This window comes from Rhagoletis zephyria, unplaced genomic scaffold, assembly GCF_001687245.7.
Source record: "Rhagoletis zephyria isolate East Lansing unplaced genomic scaffold, Rhagoletis_zephyria_1.1 Rzeph_scaffold_00458, whole genome shotgun sequence".
Taxonomy (NCBI): Eukaryota; Metazoa; Arthropoda; class Insecta; order Diptera; family Tephritidae; genus Rhagoletis; species Rhagoletis zephyria.
In genome coordinates this window covers 206,957-230,248 of record NW_016157542.1, presented here as the reverse complement: position 1 = coordinate 230,248, position 23,292 = coordinate 206,957, and the positions used below count along the sequence as shown (strand labels likewise).

General features: G+C 35.0%; 1 protein-coding gene across 1 annotated transcript; it reads right to left on the bottom strand.

Annotated features, from left to right (window-relative positions):
* Positions 1 to 9,035: 9,035 nt before the first annotated feature.
* LOC108359779 (uncharacterized) lies at positions 9,036 to 9,412 on the bottom strand. The gene is made up of 2 exons (XM_017611800.1): positions 9,271 to 9,412; positions 9,036 to 9,214 (listed from the first exon to the last, which is right to left on the bottom strand). Exons 1-2 carry the CDS (start codon positions 9,406 to 9,408, stop codon positions 9,038 to 9,040), a joined length of 315 nt encoding a protein of 104 aa, XP_017467289.1. The 5' UTR covers positions 9,409 to 9,412; the 3' UTR covers positions 9,036 to 9,037.
* Positions 9,413 to 23,292: the final 13,880 nt, after the last annotated feature.

Sequence of the window (23,292 nt, the reverse complement as noted above, 5' to 3'; positions counted from 1 at the left end):
ATTGTTTATGATCATTTTCTGTTTTTTTTTTGTGCCGTTACAATTCTTTCCTCGGACTTGTATGTCAAATCTTTTTTAGAAGTTGCCGAACAGGCAAGAGAAATGTTTTTACATAGATTTTTAATCATATATGACAAACACTATGTATTCAGCAACGTCCATAATTTATCACATTTAATTGACGACGTTAAAAAGTTTGGATCTCTTCCAAACTTCAGTTCCTATCCGTACGAAAATAAGTTATTCGAATTAAAGAATATGATCCATTCAGTTAGGAGCCTACTGTCACAGCTAGCAAAAAGAATTCTTGAGACCGAAACTGAGTATTTAAATAAAATGAATAACGATACCAAAAAGCCAACGCTTAAAACTCCATCGAGTGCATTCCCGTCAACTTTTAATAATTTTTTCATTGGGAAAAATTACACCGTTTTTTTCGGAAAAATTACACCGTTTTTTGGAAATTCAGTTTCCTGATTTTGCAATAAACACTTCTGAAGCAAACCGGTAGGTTTTGTTAGAAAACCTATTCATAGTATGCGTGGAATTTATTGTAATTCTGCATTTTGATTACGTTCCCGCATTCCGCTCCGCAAGAATCGAACTTAGGCATTCTGCATTACGATCGAATCGAAAGAGGAAGAGAGAAAACATCTTTCGAAATCAGCTGTTTGCCTAGGAATGTGTGAAATCGAAACAAAACAAAAGTAATATTTGCCACCAAACTATAGCAGCTAATGAAGTTAAAGTTTGTAAATATTTTAAAATAACTAAATATATCTAACATCATTGTAATTTAAAAATAAAATTTCGTTTGTGCTTTAAGTGGCGACATAATTATAAAAATGAAATCCATAGCCGCGGCGTTATTGCTTGAAGAGGAGAACGAGTCCCAGATTCCTGATGCGGAAATTGAAAGGCGGAGATTTAGGGACATGTTTGATCATTCTCAGATGAGTGAAGACCCATAAATTCATCATGAACTGTATTACTCATCGCTCAAAGCCAGTGAACTACAGAGTGGAAGATTTGAACGCAAATGAATTCCATTTTGAAAGCTGTCAGGAGGAGGGGAAGAACAAAGCTCCATAGCAAATTCGAATTCGACAACATAAGCACCTCTTTTTAAAAAGTTAATAAAAACGAGTGCAATAATAAAATCATCTTTTTTTATGTAACTTCACATTTTAGGTATGTATGTATATATGTACATACTTCTATTAATTTTATATACAAAGAATAAATTGTATTCAGTGCATTTCACAGTCTTATTTATAGATAATGAAAACAAAAACGCCTATGCTTCCTCTTTGAAAACCTCGCGCAATATCCCTTTCGGTTCCTAATATTTGAGTCAATTTTTCGTATTGCCCGTATTACCGCTGCGAAAACACAGAATTCGAGAAAATTCATTTATGATGACTTACAATCATGCACAGTATATTTTACTTATTTTTTTTAATAAAATTTTATTATTTAAACCCAGGAAAATAACAATCGAAACGTGCTCCGTCAACAAATTTGCAACTTAGAAAAACGGAACTCCGATCGAAATGTAGAATAGGTATAATCGTAAATTTCGAAGGATGATCGAAAGGAAACAGAACGCAGAATACCAAAGTTGCCCAACGGAGAAAATTTCGATTCGAGTCGAAATGCGGAATAGGGCTGAATAATGTTACGTGGTTTTATGGCCGTGAGCTGACCAACACAAAAAACTATGTTGATTTACCATTTACCTCAAATGTATTAAACATTTTCTCATCTGATAGTAATTTCGGACCCCCAAAAATTTATGACTCTAAATTGTTAAAAGCAAAATTGTTTAAACTGAGCTCAATGACTAAAAATTCTGACAGTGATTCAGAAAGTGACGACGAGGATCAGGCAGACTTCGTATTTATTCCAATTCTCTATACTCTGAAAATATTTAAGGCTGCGTTTCACCGGACTCATTTATGTGGAAATTAATTTCAATAAAATTTTTTATCTGATTCTCAATTAAATGTTTTTTATTTAAGTGAGTTAAAATATGGCAGCACCATGCTAAAAGTGCACTTAGTAAGTGCTCATTTACACACGGCGATTTTTGTTGCCGCAACTCGACGTTTGTAGGAGAGAGCGTGACGAGGAAAGGAGAGGGGCACCGAGTTGCTCGTGCTCGGGCAACACGCTTTGTGCTCTCGTTCGTCTGTGTAAATTGAACTGCTGTTCACAGCTGACAACAACAATTGCATACACACAAATCGCCGTGTGTAAATGAAACGAGCAACACCAAAAGGGAAAAATAGCGGCGACAAAAGTTTCCGTGTATAACCGCAGTCTAAAGCAGCTGCCCTAGGGCTGGTATACAAGTAAACAGCTGATATACAAAACACAACCCAGCCTACACGAAAGTAAATGTTCCGAAAATTGATCATTTCTCGTGAAGGGAAGCTAATAATATTAGCAGAGGCGGCAGTTGAATTGTTAGTTAGGTTATTTGAAGCACGAGTAAATAATTCAGTACATTCCTTTAGCGATTATCGTTTTCAATAGCTTTGAGCGGAAAACATTTGTTTGTGGATTTTTGGTCGCTGGGTGGTTTGTGTATATTGATCAGCTGATGTAGCGTACAATACCCTGAAATAGAAATAAAGAGTACTTAAAGTACGACCGCACTAAGCGACGCGACATGGCGCGACAGTTTTTGGTATACCGCACTGAAACTTCAGCGGCGCGACGCTTCGCTGCAATTTTTTTTATTTATTTGCGTCAAAACCTTCAAACAAGATGGATGCCAGTGACGCTGATGTAATGTTAATGCCTTTTATTTTTATTTTCCTTGGCGAATTCTCCTCAAATATTCGGCCCTATCGCGAATTTCACATGAACAAATATTCCCGAAAATTACAAAGCAAAACAAAAACAATTTTTCCCAATTTGTTTTTGTTGTGCATGTTAAATTATGGGAAAGATTTATTCACACGAAATTGGCGATAGGGCTGATTATGTTTATTTACCAAAAATTTTCTTCTTGAATGAAATGTATTCACTCACAATTCGAAATCAATTTCTTCAAGTTAAAAATATGGAACACCTAAAGAATACTGACCTTTGAGCTAGAGACAAAAAAAGTGGGCGTGGCCCGGCCCCTTTTCCGGATTTTAACGGCATATTTTTTTTTGGTGCAAATTGACAGGGGCGGCGATAGGGGGGGCTAAACGTGGAATTTTCAACATTTTCAAAAGCTTGTATTTCGAAACTATTAAACCGATTTTCTAAATGTGGAAACAGTTGGAAAGGCGACTGAAGGGCCTTTCATTCGATATATATATCTATGTGTATAATGTATACACATTGCGAGAAAAGGTAAAAAACGAAATGATGGCAATTCTTTTTATAAAAATGTATGTTTTTCTTTAAAAAATACGTAATTAACTATATTAACAGATATGTTTATCAGAAAGAGCACAAAAATACCGTTAACTTGATATATGACTTGTAGCAAAAAATTCTTGTGGACATCATATTTGACTAAATATATATAAAAGTGTAGTTTTGTATGAAAAAGGAAAAGCGCCGCAGGCGAAAATTTGGAATAAAAAATCGCGCGATAGAAAATCTTATTCTTCAGTTTTTACAAAAATTGAATTAAAATTAAAAAAATACTAAAGAAATATATACAAACCATTTTTTTTATCACCTTATTTGTTATAAGATTGAGTTGTAGAATTAAATGGATAATTAATCAAGCTACGTTATCCGCAGTAATTTTGTGTAGAATTCCTTTCTGCGTAGGCGGCCTTCGGCCCTGCTTAGGGATTATAACCCTCACTACGTATAATTCTTCTTTCTGCGTTGCCAAATAAAAGGGGCTGAACACCTTTTGCAGAGAACACCTTTCTGCGTAGGCGGCCTTCGGCCTCGCTTAGGGATTATAACCCTCACCACGTAGAATTCTCCTTTCTGTGTTGCCATCGAAAAGGGGCAGAACACCTTTTGCAGAGAACACCTTTTTGCGTAGGCGGCCTTCGGCCGCGCTTAGGGATTATAACCCTCACAACGTAGAATTCTCCTTTCTGCGTTGCCAAAGAAAAGGGGCAGAACACCTTTTGCAGAGAACATATACCATTAATACAGTTATTTTATAGCATTGCTGGGAGTTGTACTTAAACTAACTATATAAAATTATACGCCAATTTAAAGGTATTTTTATGGTCTTTCTGATAAACATATTTGTTAATATAATTAATTAAGTATTTTTTTACGAAAAACATACATACATAATAAAAAAAATTGCCATAATTTCGTTTTTTTACTTTTTCTCAAAATTTGTTTGCATTATATACATAGATATATATACTGAATGAAAGGTTCTTCAATTACCTTTCCAACTGTGTCCATATATTGAAAATCGGTTCAATAGTTTTCAAAATATACGCTTTTGAAAATGTTGGAAATTCCACGTTTAGCCCCCCCTAGCGCCGCCCTGCCAATTTGCACAAACAAAAAGTTTACCATTAAACTCAGCAGAAAGGGGTGCACCACGTCCACGTTTTCTTTTTTCTCTAGCCAAGGGTCGGTATTCCTCAGGTATGCCAAAAATATAGTACGAAATGTTATGTCGCTCCGCTGGGTATTCCGCACTATGCGGCACCGGAACTGCGCGACATCACGCGACGCAACATTTTTGCCTAGTTGGTCAACTTTCCCGCGCAGCGTCGCATCGCGTAGCTCCGCTGCAGCGTAGTGCGGTATGCTCCATAAGAATCCATGCAAAGAATATTTTGCCGCGCTTTGTAGTGTCGTGTCGCGTCGCCTAGTGCGGTCGTACCTTTAAACTTTTAGTTTTTATAAAATGTATAATTTATTGATAGATTCAAATAAATAATGATATCGAAACTTGTTGCTTACGTATATATTTCATTTTTACATACGGTGAATTTTGAGTCTTCACATGCATGATACAAAAAAAGAAGGTAGTTTCATTTAATGACATTCGTTGTTGTTGTTACATTTCATCAAATTAATGTACCTGATCACTAGAAATATATTTTTTTTTTAACCAGAAGATTTTATCAGTACATTGAACGACGTGGAATATGATGAACTAGAAAATTATGCCGGTTACATGATTTCGAAAATAAGGTTGACGACTAGGTTTCAGAAAGCATGAAGAAAGTGTATGCTTACATATCGTCGCTTAAAGTACAAAACCGCGTATCGTCGATCTGCAAAACCGCGTAATTGACATTTTTTGCCAAAAATTGGATTTGCTCACACAAGCTCTTGGCTCAAGCCTTATCCATTCGTCCTGAAATGCGATTTCTTTGTAAAAAAAAGAGAACCATTTTGAAATACTCTTAATTACTCTCTACAAAACAATTTATGCAACCTCACATACGCAGTTGGGCATTTTGTTGATGCAGGGTTTTATACTTTAAACGACGATCTGTTAGTTGTTTATCGGAGGGTGATCTCTTCAAGCCGACTTCAGGTATTTTGCATAAATTAAGAAATTGTGAAATTTAATGATAATGCGCTAATCACAAAGCCTAATTTTTTGCAAAATTTTATGAGAAATTTAAAAGTAAATTTGAACCGAAATATAAAAAGGTTTTATTTGGGAAGAACATTCTTTAGAATTCGATTTTTAAATCGTAAGATTGCATTCAAAATAAGAAAACAAAAAAATATCAGAATAAANGCTTTTGAAAATGTTGGAAATTCCACGTTTAGCCCCCCCTAGCGCCGCCCTGCCAATTTGCACAAACAAAAAGTTTACCATTAAACTCAGCAGAAAGGGGTGCACCACGTCCACGTTTTCTTTTTTCTCTAGCCAAGGGTCGGTATTCCTCAGGTATGCCAAAAATATAGTACGAAATGTTATGTCGCTCCGCTGGGTATTCCGCACTATGCGGCACCGGAACTGCGCGACATCACGCGACGCAACATTTTTGCCTAGTTGGTCAACTTTCCCGCGCAGCGTCGCATCGCGTAGCTCCGCTGCAGCGTAGTGCGGTATGCTCCATAAGAATCCATGCAAAGAATATTTTGCCGCGCTTTGTAGTGTCGTGTCGCGTCGCCTAGTGCGGTCGTACCTTTAAACTTTTAGTTTTTATAAAATGTATAATTTATTGATAGATTCAAATAAATAATGATATCGAAACTTGTTGCTTACGTATATATTTCATTTTTACATACGGTGAATTTTGAGTCTTCACATGCATGATACAAAAAAAGAAGGTAGTTTCATTTAATGACATTCGTTGTTGTTGTTACATTTCATCAAATTAATGTACCTGATCACTAGAAATATATTTTTTTTTTAACCAGAAGATTTTATCAGTACATTGAACGACGTGGAATATGATGAACTAGAAAATTATGCCGGTTACATGATTTCGAAAATAAGGTTGACGACTAGGTTTCAGAAAGCATGAAGAAAGTGTATGCTTACATATCGTCGCTTAAAGTACAAAACCGCGTATCGTCGATCTGCAAAACCGCGTAATTGACATTTTTTGCCAAAAATTGGATTTGCTCACACAAGCTCTTGGCTCAAGCCTTATCCATTCGTCCTGAAATGCGATTTCTTTGTAAAAAAAAGAGAACCATTTTGAAATACTCTTAATTACTCTCTACAAAACAATTTATGCAACCTCACATACGCAGTTGGGCATTTTGTTGATGCAGGGTTTTATACTTTAAACGACGATCTGTTAGTTGTTTATCGGAGGGTGATCTCTTCAAGCCGACTTCAGGTATTTTGCATAAATTAAGAAATTGTGAAATTTAATGATAATGCGCTAATCACAAAGCCTAATTTTTTGCAAAATTTTATGAGAAATTTAAAAGTAAATTTGAACCGAAATATAAAAAGGTTTTATTTGGGAAGAACATTCTTTAGAATTCGATTTTTAAATCGTAAGATTGCATTCAAAATAAGAAAACAAAAAAATATCAGAATAAAGCGCGCGTGGTTTTTATTACAAAATGAAAAGAACAATTACGATGAAGTCTCCTTTAACAGTATACATTTTAAATATTTTTAATAAAAAAAGGTGCGAACCACGTAAGTAAAAAAAGTACCAAACACTGATAATGGTTTTTGATTTGAAATGTTATTACATTGGTATAAATATGGGAAAGAAAATATTCCGATTTATTGTTTTAATATAATCAAAGTGGCAAGGCCGTTGATAATTCTCACAATTTATGAAACTTCAAAAAATTTTATTATCCGTCAAAAGTTGTTTATTGAAACTACCTTCCTTTTTGTATCATGTTCACATGGACAAAATAACAAAATCACAATCAAAGGAGGAATAAAAAATGAAGTTTTCGAGCGTTTTTTACATCAGGCAAAGAATGAAAGTAAACAAAAACAAAAAAGTGTGGTGATGATGGAGTGCGATTATTATTGGTGTTTATTAATAAGTAAAATTAGATGAAAATTAAGAAAAAGTCTTCATAAAACATGGTTTTCGTGACAGAGTGTCTTAAAATCGCGCAGCAATAGCACGACTCGATTTTCAATTTGTTTGCCAGAAAAGTGCACCAGCTTTTTAAGCAAATTTACGTCTCTTGGGAGACCAAACAAACAAACGGATTCGTCTGAATCACTTTATTTCATGAATTTGTAATAAACTAAAACTATAATTAAATTTTCTGAGAAAACACTTCGAATCACTTAAAAAAATCACCGCGGATATATAGAAGACAATTTAAACAAAACGAAAGAACGTCAAAAACGCTCCAGCAAACTTTTCTCAGATTTCATTACAAGTTTAACGATGGCTGATTACCCGATCTTAAGAAGTTGGTTCATGAGGGCTATTCGCGATTCGGTGCATAAGAGCTGACAAATTTATGCAATTGCAGAAATATGCCATGGATTGTGAGCGACCTTTATTAAACTGTCGGGGTAAAGCTTTTGCAAAACAATTTTTGTGCATCAGCTTTGGTTTTGTTTATGAATGCAATGCATAGCATTTTTATGCTATGGATTTTAGGTATTGCAAATTTGGCAAGCCATGACAAATGCAAATGCGGGTATTTTGTTTGTGTATTGCAAATAATTTGCAATACAAATTTGCAATGCAATGATGCTAGGCCATTTGCACCGGATCGCGAATAGCCCTATGGAGTCTTCAGATACAGGTGAAAATTGACATGTGTTCAGATCATTTGATTGTATGACTTGATCTGAAGTTTCGGGATCAACAAGACAGGTATCGTTAGCTTCGGGATCAACAACTTTAGAATCATAACCGGTATCATTATCTTTGGGATCGTTGCCATCATTGATTTCATTGTTATTGCCGTTTTGTTTGCACTTTTTTATAAGAAATACCTGTTGGACGCAATTTCGGAGCCCAATTCCGTTTGCCACATAGTGCATGTCTGTTCCGCATTTTAGACTCAAACGCCTTTTGAATACATGATTCTGGACACTCTTCATTAGATACTTCTCGAATCAAATTGATAATAGCAGCCAAAACATTCTCGTATTTTATCATACCAAATTTCTTTACATCTTTTTCCTTCGAACCGCCTTTCCACGAGCAATCCACCCAAAAAGTTTTAGCAAACATCTTGTTCAAAACTTCATGCACACACTTAGCGCTTCAGTTTTTGGTCGTCTACCGCCAATAATTTTGTTGAAGTGATTTTTGAATGTATTGACCATTCCTTCGTTTTCCAATAGTCTCAAGTGTTTTAACCTCAGCTTCAGATGCGATATTGACGAAGTGATAACTTATTGTTTCTTCGAAATTTTTGCTGGTTGATGGGTTTTCGTCATCTATTTTCTAAATTTTTTCACCCGCTTTTGCTTTTCTCATAGCTTCAACCTCCGATTCTAGTTTCAAAACCGATTTAGCGACTGAGTTAAATCAACTAATTATAGTTATTTGGTTTGAAAGAATTTTCTGGAAATACGACGTCAATATTTGGAACTTCTGTCCATTCGGAGCTTCAGAATTCGATTCTGAAACCGTTAAATAAATAAACTCGTCTGTGTTTATTCCATCAAGGTTAATTTCATCTGTATTCATTTCACCTGTATTTGCTTGTCCTGAAAATCCATCTGAATTTTCCACTTCAAGAAATTGGCATGCGTATGGTGTACTTGGGACGAATGGAGTAATCGGTGTGTTTCCTCCACACTGTCACCATTATTATAATGGCAGGGCTGCGCACCTTTAACCGGGGAGTTGGAAAATTTTTCCTAAAAAAATTAGAACTTAATTTAAATAAAATAATTTCTGACGTTGGTTACTTTACCTGCAAAACTTCTGGGACCGTAATGTGAGCATATTCAAGCGCATAAATTTTTTGTTTTGTTCTCTGACGTGTCATATTATTGTTTTGGAGAATCTCGTCGTCATCATCAGCATGGTCAGTATCACTCACATCCTGCATTCGATCGAGTTCCATACATGCATCGGAAAATGTAGCGATACCTTCTCTTTTGCGTACTGGGTTCGTAATAACAACATTATGCATTTCTCGTGGAGAATTCAGGTTTATAATTTTAGTTTTCAAGTCAATATCGTTTTTGGATTGAATGATGAAAATTAACTGAAAATATGTTTTTCATCTTACCGCTTTTCGGCCAGTATGTTGTTCCACTTCTGGAACCGCCGTTTTTGGGAATTTCCCAGTCTTCTGGTACAGCTTCAATTCCAAGACGTCCATTTTTACGAAATTGGACAATTATAAAAGATCTTCTACGACTAATTTTTATAAAAACTTTAACAAGCGTTAACGACCGTTTGATTGAAAACTCAAAACGAGCCAAAAGTCTTCACTTTCAACGAAATGTCGTTTTGTACATCAAAAACTTTGCACAAAGATAAACGTAGAGAGAAACAAAAATAAAATACTCTATTCAATGCTCTTCATGTAGTCTTTTTTCTACTGGAAAATTTTGTATTTGAGTGTTACCTCAGTCGAAGAGGAAATACTATAATAAATGCTCTACACGTGAAAATTTATGATTTGAGGTTTTCGCATGAACTTTCGTTATTCAAAGAGGAAATACTTTTTACGAGACTCTTTACGTAGACATTTTTGGATTTGTACGTTTAGGATTTCAGTGTTTTGTATGATTTCTCTTTGTTTAAAAAGGAAATACTCTATTCCATGCTATTCACGTCAATGATGCCAGATTGTTGGAGTAAGATTATAAATAAAAAAAATTATAATTATTCTCACATTATGAATATTCATATCGTTGCCCTAATATAGAAGGACCCCAATTGGTTTGTATATAATTACAGAACCTTTATTAAAACTAAAGTTCGTAAGTTATGAATTTCTTCAAAATCCTGGGGTTTAAGAAACATTGAAACTAATTAATTGATGTAGAAGATGTGAGAAAGAAAATGAGTTCAATATATATATGTATATATACTACTACTGAAATATATGTTTCGAATACTTTGCGAATTTTGTGGGGTTACCTTATTAAAGATGTGAGTAATTGGGGTATTTTTTCGGATGTAGCTAATTTAACACAGAATGTGGGGCATCACTAAGTTACGTAGTCTTTTTCTAAGAATTGTAAATGTACGTTTTGGGCGTTTTGTTTGACTTTTCTCTATTCTAAGAGAAAATACTCAATTCATGGCTCTTCAAGTAGACATTTTAGGATCTGAAAATTTAGGATTTTTGTGATTTGTATAAATTTGTTCAATTCATAAAGGAATCAGTATGTTCAAGCTCTCCTCCTAACCTATTTGGGATGTTATGTGAAGTGGCCTTTCCACTTCCATTAAAAATTATATTGGTAGCATACCTTTGCGCTTGCAACTGTGGAGCCCTGGTGCTCCGCCGGCGCGGCTGCCGGCCAACGCTCCATTCCAAGGAGCCCTAGCGCTCCCACGGCGGGCAGTGCTGCTGCTTGCTTCTCGCGGAGCCCTGGTGCTCCGCCGGCGCTGATGCCGGCCAACGCCTGCTTGGGAATGCTGGCTACGCACAAATATGTGCTGGTGCCCCTGCTGGCTATGCGACTTACCAGTCGGTTGGGCGATAGTTGGCTGCTCAATTAAAGATAAAATTAAAACTTTACTTTGCGGTTTCAAGGTACGCGGGCGAATGCCGCCAATTTATTTTTTCACTTTTGACATAAGCCTAGCAGCTGTCTTACATAGAACAGTGTTGCATTTTTAATATCGTAAATTATTGTATTAGATTAGCTTTAAGGTGTGTTCATACAAGGTGATTTATAGGGTTGCAAATTGTATGCTTTTATCGCATTACATCACCCTCGTTTGGGAAAAGAAGAAGAAGAGAATTTTGCCATATTCTTCTTGCCCAAAATTTGTACCCAGAATTAAATTGTTTTTAAGGAACGAATTTGGAATGCTTAAGGAATATTCACCCCCCTTTACATTCGTTCGTTCATAACAATTTAACTTAAGCTAAATATTCAATCAAAAGCTATATTTACTTAGTTATTATTACTAATTTTAGTTATTTATAATTATTTAATTGGCAAACTATTCTTGTAGTATAAAGATAAGTATAATATTTTGTAGGTAGCTTATGATAATTAACTATGACTTAAGAGTCTATTTAATTTAAATTTACATAAGTATATTTTTAATTGCCTAGGGAAAAATGGAAATTCGAGTTTCTTTTTTTTTATAGTGTTTGTACAAAAATGTTTAAAGTTTGATTTTAAGAATTCATGAAAAATGCTTTTTGTTTTAATAAATTCGTTTCATATTTTGTAAAAACAATTCTTATATTACAATTTGTAGAAAAATATGTTATAAATACTTATATTTTTCCTTGAGCTAGTTTTCATATTGAAAATTTGTACATTTCTGATTATTTTGTTGTTTTGTACATTTTTATTTTTGTTTATAAGGTAATAAAGTGGAATTAAAATTAATTATACATACGTATATATATAAAAAAATTGTTTAATTTAATTTTATGAATTCTATTTTTATGTACTGTTTTTTCTTTGTTTTTTGCTTCATCAAAAATTGTGACGTTTACACCGTCAATTTTTGTTATAACGTATGGCCCTTGGTATATGTTTTCATGCTTATTGCGAGGTTCTTTTTGAACAATAACCCTGTCGTTAACGCTAATTGATAACGGACGCGCCGTTTTATCATATATTAGTTTGTTTCGAATTTTGTGTTTATTAATTAATTCTTTAACGATTTTGTGCGACTTTTGCATTCGATATTTAACTTCTTTCGCGTAATTTTCTACATTATAAATCGGGTAAATTTTATCTTTTTTCAAATCTTGGGGCACTGTTGCCAAATATTAATTCGGTGCCTAAGTCTGATTTAATGGAATTCATTACACCGTAAGTTAAGACAAAACTTTCGAAAATAGCAGAGGCAATCGTTTTAGCGCTTTTGTCTGGCACAGCTACTGTTACCAAATACTTTGTTAAATCGCATATAATGGTAATTGCGAACCTATTACCATTATTTGACTCTGGTAGGGGTCCTAATGTGTCGATTACAATAATATCAAATGGTTTGCAAGGTGTTGGCGTTAATACAAGATTTTCCTTGTTTTTAGGTTTAACCTTGTTTAATAAACATTTTGAACAATTTTTAACAAACTTGGATATATCACGGGTCATATTTTTCCAGTGATACTTTGTACGTAATTTTGCATAAAGTTTTTTAATTCCGCAGTGTCCGCCTGTTATGGGGTCATTATGGTAAATGGTCATTAACTTTAACTTTTATCATCGTCAGTTACTGCTTCTACCGGTTCTGTTAATACGATTTGTAAAAATTTTTAAATATTATTACCGCTGGTTTTCAAATTAGAAATAGAGAAATTATTGAAAAATATATCATCTTTTTGCCACTCTACTTTCTTAATGTTGCGATTGCCGGCTTCATTATCCAGCCTCAAAAGTAACTCGTCTAAACAAGTTGTTTCGTTAACCTTCGCAAAATTGAGTAATTCTTGTTTCTTGTGTTTTAAATGTGCACATATTTGAATATTTGAAATTTTGTTATCTTTATCGTAGCGAAAATGCGTTACTATTCGCGGAATATTTTTAGAAAAATTGTATGAAAATTTATCGTAAACTTGTACTGTACGGTTGTCCGTGTAATTGTTTTCGTTTTGTAATTCTATTGTTTTTGTCATTGATCGCGTTTTCATAGCTAAAACATGTTTTGTAGAGTCTTTTAGTTCGTTAATGGTAATGCGTGAAAGTGCGTCTGCTACAACGTTTGATATGCCTTTTATGTACTCAATAGTGAAGTCGTATTCTGACAGTTCTAGGCAAATTCTAACAAGTTTTGAAGATGGGTCCTTCATGTTAAAAAGATAAACTAAGGGTCGATGGTCAGACTTCACCTTAAAGTGAGTGCCGTAAACATAAGGTCGAAACTGCTTAATAGCAAAATATATAGCTAAAAGTTCTTGTTCTGTAATAGGTTTATTTTGTTCTGCTTTGTTAAAAGATTTAGAAGCGAAGCATACNTTAATCGCGAAATATATAGCTAAAAGTTCAAGTTCTATGATTGGTTTATTTTGTTCTGCTTTGTTAAAAGATTTAGAAGCGAAACATATTGGTAAGTCGTTGCCATTATGATTTTGGCTTAATATAGCACCGCACCCGTTTTTAGAAGCATCCACAGTTATTAAAAATTCTTTAGTAAAATCAGGATATTGCAAAAGTTTAGGAGACATTAGGGCTGATTTTAAGTGTTGAAATGCAGTTTCAAAAGCGTTGTCCCATAAGAATTCGAAATTTTTTCGACTCAGTCTATTCAAAGGTGCTGCCAGCGACGCAAAGTTAGGTATGAAGCGTCTATAATAATTTGCAAACGCAACGAATCGACGAACAGCGTCTTTATCTGAAGGTTTTGTATACTTTTTTATTGCGTTAATTTTTGAATCGTCTGGCAGCAGTCCCTTTTCTGAGCACTTGTGCCCTAAAAATGTTACCTCAGCACGAAGAAAATTGCATTTTGTTGGGTTTAAAACGCTTGATTTGGAGAAATGCCTGAAAAGGCTATTGACATCATTCGAGAAAAAGAATTCGGTGCTACGTTTAAACCGAATGGTAAAACTTTCCAGTGAAAAGCTCCCTTGTCAGTGCTGAAAGATGTTATATATCGCGAGTTTTTATGCAATGGAATTTGATGGAAACCAGAAAATAGATCTAAAGTCGAAAAGTATTTTGCTCGACCAAGGTTCTCCAATAGTCGTCCACACGTGCTAGTGGAAATTTGTCAGCGATAAGCTTTTTATTAACCGCTCTGAAGTCAACGCACATGCGTTACGATTTTTGGCCGGATGGATCTTTTTTTGGTACTAAAATTAATGGACTGTTATAATTAGAGGAGCTTGGTTCGATTAAATCATTTCGCAGTAAAGTATCGACTTGTCTATTTATTTCTTCGCGTTGTGAGTACGGCAAACGATAGTCTTTGATATAAACGGGAATCTTGTCATTCAGTCGAAGTTTCTGTTCGTAAAAGTTGTTGAGTGTCATACGGTCTGTTTTTAAGGCAAATACATCGGCGTATTGTAGGCATAATTCGAGCAATTTGTTTTTAGTATATTTTGGCATTTGTTTTTGTAAAATTGACTTTAGTTCCCCTAACCGTTTTGTCTCTTGGGAAGTTTCGTTTATTTTGTAGACATTATAGTTACATATATCCTCAGCTTTGATGTTATAGTTACGAACGTATTTTACCTCGTCCGTAGTATTTATTACTTTCAAAATTGGATTTGTTGTGTCAACGACACATTTTGATGTAAAAACCCCAGAAAAAAGCTCGTGAGAGTCTACGAAAACAGGGTTTTTTGAATTAGCCAATTTAAATAAACGAAAAACTTCACATCTTGGAGGAATTACTAAAATGTCGGTATTTGAACCGTGCAAAATTGCTATTTTAGTGCTTTCTGTCCCGATGCCGATAGTTATACTGTCATTTGCGTAGTTAATAATACATCTGTTCGTCTTTAAAAAGGCCTTGCCTAGTATGCCGTCAGAAGGTATATTAAAACTGTCGTCTACAACGTGAAGAGTATGCGGAATAAAAAAATTTGATACAACCAAGTTTGTACTTACAGTTCCCAATGTTGTAACCGTTTCAGTTGTTACACCAGTGATGTTTATGGTATGGCTACTGTTAATTGATTAATTTCTTGCTAAACTGGAAATCTTGATTAAAGAGATGTCTGCCTGTGAATCTACGAGAAACGAGCATAATTTGTAAGAATCGGTACAATTTAATTCAATAAAATCTGAATAATTAAGGTTCAAGCAGTATATAGATTTTTCAGGGGTAGCTACGTTCAATTGCTTAGCTCCTGCTCCCCCAGTGTTCGCTCCTGAGGGGCATCGGCGTTTAAAAATCGAACATTAGAAGTGTTTCTAGAATTTGAACGAGAATAGTTGTTTCTGTTGCTTGCTGAACGATTGCTTGTGCTATTTCTGTAATTATTATATCTATTGTTAAAATTGTTACTTCTATTGTAGTTATTTTGATTTTGGTGCCTTGTGTTATTGCCATTATTGTGCCTATTAGTATTGCCGCTATTAAATCTGAAACTATTGTTGTGATAGCCATAGTTGTTATGCCCTCTAAAACCTCCTCGAAAACTGTTTGGTCTATTTGCCCGTGACCTAAAAGATAACACCTGACGCTCATTGACTTCATTATTGTGTTCTACAATCATTTTCGCGACTACATCCTTTGAATCGGTAAAAGTTGTTGATGCCAAAATAGATTTCACTAGCTCTTAACGGNCTGAATAATTAAGGTTCAAGCAGTATATAGATTTTTCAGGGGTAGCTACGTTCAATTGCTTAGCTCCTGCTCCCCCAGTGTTCGCTCCTGAGGGGCATCGGCGTTTAAAAATCGAACATTAGAAGTGTTTCTAGAATTTGAACGAGAATAGTTGTTTCTGTTGCTTGCTGAACGATTGCTTGTGCTATTTCTGTAATTATTATATCTATTGTTAAAATTGTTACTTCTATTGTAGTTATTTTGATTTTGGTGCCTTGTGTTATTGCCATTATTGTGCCTATTAGTATTGCCGCTATTAAATCTGAAACTATTGTTGTGATAGCCATAGTTGTTATGCCCTCTAAAACCTCCTCGAAAACTGTTTGGTCTATTTGCCCGTGACCTAAAAGATAACACCTGACGCTCATTGACTTCATTATTGTGTTCTACAATCATTTTCGCGACTACATCCTTTGAATCGGTAAAAGTTGTTGATGCCAAAATAGATTTCACTAGCTCTTAACGGCGTTCAGCCTGCAAACGTTTACTGTCTGCTCTACCGCTAACTCATGGGCTTTCGCTTGAGTCATACCCTCAATAATTAAAGATCGCTCTAATGCATCAGATAATTCCTCCACTCGCTTCGCAATATCGGCATAGTTGTTATTAGTAAAATGTAATGACGCGATTTTGCCAGAGACAACTTTGGAATTATCTGGTTTGATTCTGCTGGGTAGCGAGTTTACACTTTAAAAATGCTATAAATGTTGTAGTTAAACTTTCATCCGACAATTCTTCTATTAAATTGATTTTGTCAATGAATGAGTCGAGCGATAGGGGGTCACCACTATAGTTTTCTCGGATTATAGACGCACACAAACTAACAAAAGATTTCTTTTNCTCTTAACGGCGTTCAGCCTGCAAACGTTTACTGTCTGCTCTACCGCTAACTCATGGGCTTTCGCTTGAGTCATACCCTCAATAATTAAAGATCGCTCTAATGCATCAGATAATTCCTCCACTCGCTTCGCAATATCGGCATAGTTGTTATTAGTAAAATGTAATGACGCGATTTTGCCAGAGACAACTTTGGAATTATCTGGTTTGATTCTGCTGGGTAGCGAGTTTACACTTTAAAAATGCTATAAATGTTGTAGTTAAACTTTCATCCGACAATTCTTCTATTAAATTGATTTTGTCAATGAATGAGTCGAGCGATAGGGGGTCACCACTATAGTTTTCTCGGATTATAGACGCACACAAACTAACAAAAGATTTCTTTTGCTCAGGTGTTGCCATTTTTATGTCGTTTGTATACGCAATAAAATTAATATTTGGTGAACTAATCGTTACGCAAGGCGTTTCTTCAATTTGTAAAAATTCTTTAAATAAAGGCAAAGAACATAATTTTTTTAGCGGTGGAAACTTCTGGTGTGCCAGCTGAACAAGCGTCAGCAAAGTCGTCGTCGGAATCTACTTCAGAATTTAAAATATCTTCTTTTATAAGAACTGAAAAATCTTCGGGTACTAGAACTTTACACCCAATTTTTTGAAAACACTGAAGTAGTTTTTCTCTGCACCGCGGTCAACTTTTAATTATAGATGCTGGCTTGTTTCCTTGTTGTTTCGAATTTTTTACTTGAATTAAAATATCGTTGTAAGTTTCGATTAAAGATTTTTTATATTCGTCAACTTTTTCCCGATTTGTTGAAAGTGGACGGGTTTGAAGAACACGCTTGGTAACTTTTAAAAATTTTGCTTGTAAATCTTTGAATACAAGTTCGACATCTGACATCTGGCACACACGCAAAGCAAAAGATCTATAAAAATCTATCGATCTATTGTGTTATTGGAAAAAAAAAAATTATTTGAATAAAGTTGTAATATTTGAAGTTTGACGTTTATTGATAATTATAATCGTTGAAATATTTAACTATATTTCAAACGAAATTCTAAAAGTTGTAGTATAAAATCACGGAATGGTACAGGCGAATATTCGTATTAAGTTTGTATCGAATATTTGAAAAAAGAAAAAATTTATGAAAATTCCAAAATTTGACTTCTGCCTAATATTGCAAAGAATCGAAGAAAAATTTTATAAAAACTTTAAATTGTTGGAAAGTTACGTTTAAAAATAAAAAAACATTACATTTGTACCTCACTGTACCACTGAAGCTGAAATTCCAGGAGAAAAAACAGTAACATATACATGTGCATAGATGAAAATGTGTAAGTATTGATATAAGTATGTATGTAGGTATATTACAGTTGTACATATGGAAATGAAAGCTAATTATATAAAAAGTACAGTAGGTATTAAAAGTGAATTTGACAATCCAAAAGTTTTAATAATTGAAATTGAAAAAGATTTAAATTGTAGTAAAATTTGCCAAAATTTTTAATATAATGCGAAGTATTTGAAAAGATTACAAAAGTTGTTTGTTTAAATTTAAGAAAATATGTATGTATATGTAGTGTGGTGTTTCGCACTGAGTGCATCATACCGTACGGCTTGTGTCCCGCTCGTTCTCGTTGTCGTTGCTCAAACTGTTGTTGTTGTCTTCACTGTAGTTGCTAAAGGTGTTGTTGTCTCTACGCTGATATCTGTACAAATATGTTTGTCGAAGTGGCGTGGTGCTGTCTGCCGTTGTAACGGAGTTACGGTGGTTTAGAGCATTATTTTAGCGGCGTGGTTTTGCGCGCCGTTAGGTAACGGGTGTTACTGTTCAGTGGTGGCTTGGTATATTTTGGTGGTACAGTCGCGCGTTAAAATGCACATTCTGCCGTTTTTTCCTCTTTTTGTCCTTTTACAATCACTTAAGTTTCTTTTATTTGGTTTTTAACCTTTTCACCTTAAGTTTCAATGTTTTGTTTGCTGTACCACCAGCCACTGTATTTTTGCTTAATTTAAAAAACAACTTTAGCCACTGTATTTTTGCTTTGTTCAAAAAACCACTTTACCCACCAGCCACTGCACTTATCTCGTATTTTGTGTTTTAGCTTTGTAAATTATTTTAAAATTTGGCACAACCGATTTTTTGGATTTTCTGAATTTTGTTCTTATGTTTTGTAATTTATTTTAAAAATTTGGTACAACCGATTTTTTTGGGATTTTTTGAGTTTTTTTTTGTAATTTTTAAAGTTTTTGGCATTTTTTTGTCGCAATCTTTGAAAGTTTTTTCTCTTGCCTTTGTAATAGTTTTTAGTTAATTATTTGTAACCACCACCACATTTTTTTTTAATTTAATTTAATTTTTTTTTTGAGTCCATTTTCATTTTAATTTTGTTGTACACATATGCATGCATATACATATATGTATGTATGCGTATTAAAGTTTTAGTCCTTTTTTTTGGAAAAACCTTTTTTTTTTGATTTTTTTTTAACCTTTATTTTATTTTTTTGTAATTTTTGTGTTTTTTAATACATTTTAAGTTCATTTTTTTTTTTTGATTTTATTGTTGTTTCACATTTTATTTTTTTTAGCAAATTTTGTTGGCTTTGCCCACATTTTGAATGATAATTTCTCCTTCGCCCGAGGTTCGCCATTTTGACCGCATGGGTCCCGGTCGCCATGTGAAGTGGCCTTTCCACTTCCATTAAAAATTATATTGGTAGCATACCTTTGCGCTTGCAACTGTGGAGCCCTGGTGCTCCGCCGGCGCGGCTGCCGGCCAACGCTCCATTCCAAGGAGCCCTAGCGCTCCCACGGCGGGCAGTGCTGCTGCTTGCTTCTCGCGGAGCCCGGCGCTGATGCCGGCCAACGCACTATGGGCTGGCATCAAGAAAAGGTGGCCAAAAGTCGGTTTTGGAACTGGGAACAATGGAGTATATTTTTGATATCTATACACTTTAGAGCAGCTATGAGCAAAATTTCAGAGAATTTCGTTTAGTAGTTTTGCCATTAAAGGGCAATAACCATTCATACTTCGGCTTTTTTTGCACTTGGTCATATAGTTAAAAACAGTGCGAAATTCGAATATCGCTCAAAATATTTTTGGTAAATTTTACGTTTTTGTATTCAGTTAGAATATTCCAACACAGATTATACTGAAAAAGCTTTGAAATAAAGGAACTTGACGAAAAAAAATTAATTTTATTCTTAAAATGTTGTTTTTTACCAAAAAGTTTTAGCCGTCGAATGCTGGCAACTTTTGGCACTCCATGATATTAACAAAATTTCAATATGAAAATATTCTTTGAAGTATCTATTATTACCTATTAATGCGCAAATGTGCGCTTTTTAGTATTTTCAGAGATAACGGTAAAAACGTATGTGCGCTCTGAACAGCTTTTGTACTGTGTCTATGTTCAAATGCCCATAACGTTTTACTGAATTGACAGATTTGAGTCATTTTTGATATATTAAAAATATTTTTAAAAAATCGTTACACAGCCAATAGAAATGTTTTTTTTGTTTACATTACAAAAGTAACAAAGTAGCCATGATAAATTAAAAAAATCGTTGGGAGAACGTAATTCTGATTGGGGGAAGGTTTTTTTAAATGTCTAGAATNCGCCATATTGGATCCGCCATATTGAATTTTTAAATTCTGAGTCCAGATTCGAAATCAGCGACCCCAAAAACATTTATATACCAAGTTTCACGAAAAAATGTTTTGATTTCGATTTATGGCCGCTTTTCCTTGATGCCAGCCCATAGTGCAACGCCTGCTTGGGAAATCTGGCTACGCACAAATATGTGCTGGTGCCCCTGCTGGCTATGCGACTTACCAGTCGGTTGGGCGATAGTTGGCTGCTCAATTAAAGTTAAAATTAAAACTTTACTTTGCGGTTTCAAGGTACGCTGGCGAATGCCGCCAATTTATTTTTTCACTTTTGACATAAGCCTAGCAGCTGTCATACATAGAACAGTGTTGCATTTTTAATATCGTAAATTATTGTATTAGATTAGCTTTAAGGTGTGTTCATACAAGGTGATTTATAGGGTTGCAAATTGTATGCTTTTATCGCATTACAGTTAATATACAAATTGATTTTATAAGTGTCTTTAGATAGACATCTGACTGTAGCGCCATATTTTTTTTTAAGTTTGAAAGGTGAAGAAATGAAAATTTTAATTTTCTTAATTTTTTCGGAATTTTGATGACAGAAAATGATTAATTGTTCTGTTGATTATATAACGCCACGCTTTTACAACTTTTTTAAAATTTTAATGTAAAAATGATCTTACCGGAAAACTCGTTGCGTTTATAAAATTACATTCAGGATAAATACCGAAAAAATTAGACAAAGTCCTTTCATTATTATTCAATTGACAAATCATTGCATTAAAATATTTCAGGAAGAGAAAAATATTTCAGTTGAAAACCACTTCTCCTTCGAAAGATATTTTTGGATAGTGTTTTACCTGTCAATTTACTTTTTACAATTTCAATTTACAAAACGAGAGTGAATCTTTAGACCAAAAGCTCTGCGGTTTGCACTTCTTAAGACTTCCACATATTTTATAAGCAGCCTTAAACAGGTGCAAAATGTTGCTCTTTTATTGGTTTTATAAATCGTATGCTTCTAATTTTATAAAGCTCTTATAGTAGTCTATATCTTGACCTTATAAAACATTTAAAGGTCTTATAAGGCGCTGACCCCAGAACATTTAATCAGTGTCAGACCAAAGCCTCTACACAAAGTGCCTCATAAAAGTTTTAAAGGTTTTATAAACTCATGTTGTAGACTACTATAAAATCCTGATAAAACTAGCAACATACGATTTATAAACTAATAATAGAGCTTTTTTTTCTACTACGAAGCCTCACCTCCTTGGGTCCTTTTAGTCTTATAAGGGTTTTATAGACTGTTTTATAGAGCAAAATGGTGACGTATTTTTTCTTCAATTTTGCGGAAGTATACCACTATAAAACTTGTTGTGTTATCCGGGAGGGCGTTTTTCCACCAAATGCTGCGATAGGGTGTTTTCCAATAAAATTCTGAAATAGGGTGTTCTTCAATCAAATTCTAAAGTAGGCCGTCCTTGAAAAGTTTTCTGAAGTAGGGCGTTTTCAAACTGGCTGCCGAGATGGGTCGATCTTTCACAGAGGTATCGTTATGGTTTCTGTGAAATGTGGAATATTATAGACCTGTAGGCTGGATTTTGGGCTCTTTCGATACTCACATCACCTTCCGTTTACTCTTCTGTATCTCGGCCCCAAGTGCTTTCTTAGCGCTTTTTTAGGCTGCTGCTCTGGTCAGCGCCTCAGGTCTGGCACGAGCGCACGTTGCGAGTCTGCACATTCTATGGCAGGCCCTTCGCAGCTCTGCAATTCGGTAATTCCACCAGTGTACCTGCTTTTTACCTGACCATGCTCTCCTCTGTGGCATTGAGGCTTTGCATGACTGGTGTATGCAACGCATCGTTTCGTTCACCAGTTTAGCAGAAATAGTTCTACTGAGCTTAGAATTATTGCTGACTTTTTTAAAACTCTTTATTTTAATAATTTCATCTTGTTTACAACCACTTGCCGGTTGTCGAACTGTCAAATTTCGATTATCGATAACTCTACAGCAGTGGTGCACACGTGAGCCAAATGGAGCCACTCGGCTTTCACGTACAAGTCGTGTGTACGAAGCTATCGAACTTTTGCGACGCTAGCAGCCAGCCAGTTTGCGTTCGCACTTCATGCAGTAAGCACCTCATGTATTGGAAGCTCTGCCAGCGATGTGCACCACTGCTCTACAGCAACTGACGATAGTTGCCAATGGTAATACAAATTTTCTTTCCAGTTGCGTTGCCAGCTGGCAACCGAACCGTGGTTGCGTTGCTATCCGTAATTGACCCATAAATTTCAAGCTTGGAGCTCCAGATTCGTTCTACTCGAATCTTTTGTCATCTGATCTTTGGCCAGTTGACCAAGAACAAGTGCAGTAGCGAATGTAGTCAACTCATCTCAAAGAAAGCACTTAAATATTTACTTTCAAAATGGTTGGCCTGAAAACGAAATCGTGTGCTGTTAAATGCTTTAGTTCGCAGTTGGACTATGATGTCTTCGCAATTGTTGAAACGTAGGTAAACGACGATTTTTTTGACTCAGAATTTTTTGGCCAAAATCTCTTCGCTTTCTTTCGTAAGGATAGGGATGCAATCAGAACGGGCCGCTGAAGAGGGGGTGGTGTCTTGATTGCGGTGCAACGCTAGTACTGCGCATCGCTAATTACACTGGATAATGAATATACCAGGGTTTGAAAAACTGTCAGCCCAGCAGCAACAGCACTACTATTTTTGCTTTTTCTTCGCTTTGAAATTTTTGATTTTCATTCAAACTGATTTGCTTTCGCTGTGACTTTGAAAGTTTTATTTTGCTTTTTTGTCGGCAGTTTATTGAAAACAATTTAGTAAATTGAAGTTACTGCTTTTGATTTGCTGTGATAGCACTTTTCTTGTGCTGAGATTTGCTTGAATATCCTGTGCACATGAAGCTTTGCAGCATGGTGTATTATCGCTGACTCGCCAGGAGTGAGTACACACAAATATTGCAGTATCAATTCCTTTGCCTTGACCTTTCGCTAGCGATTATCTGGTGTGAAATTGGCGATTACCAATCGCTAGCGAAT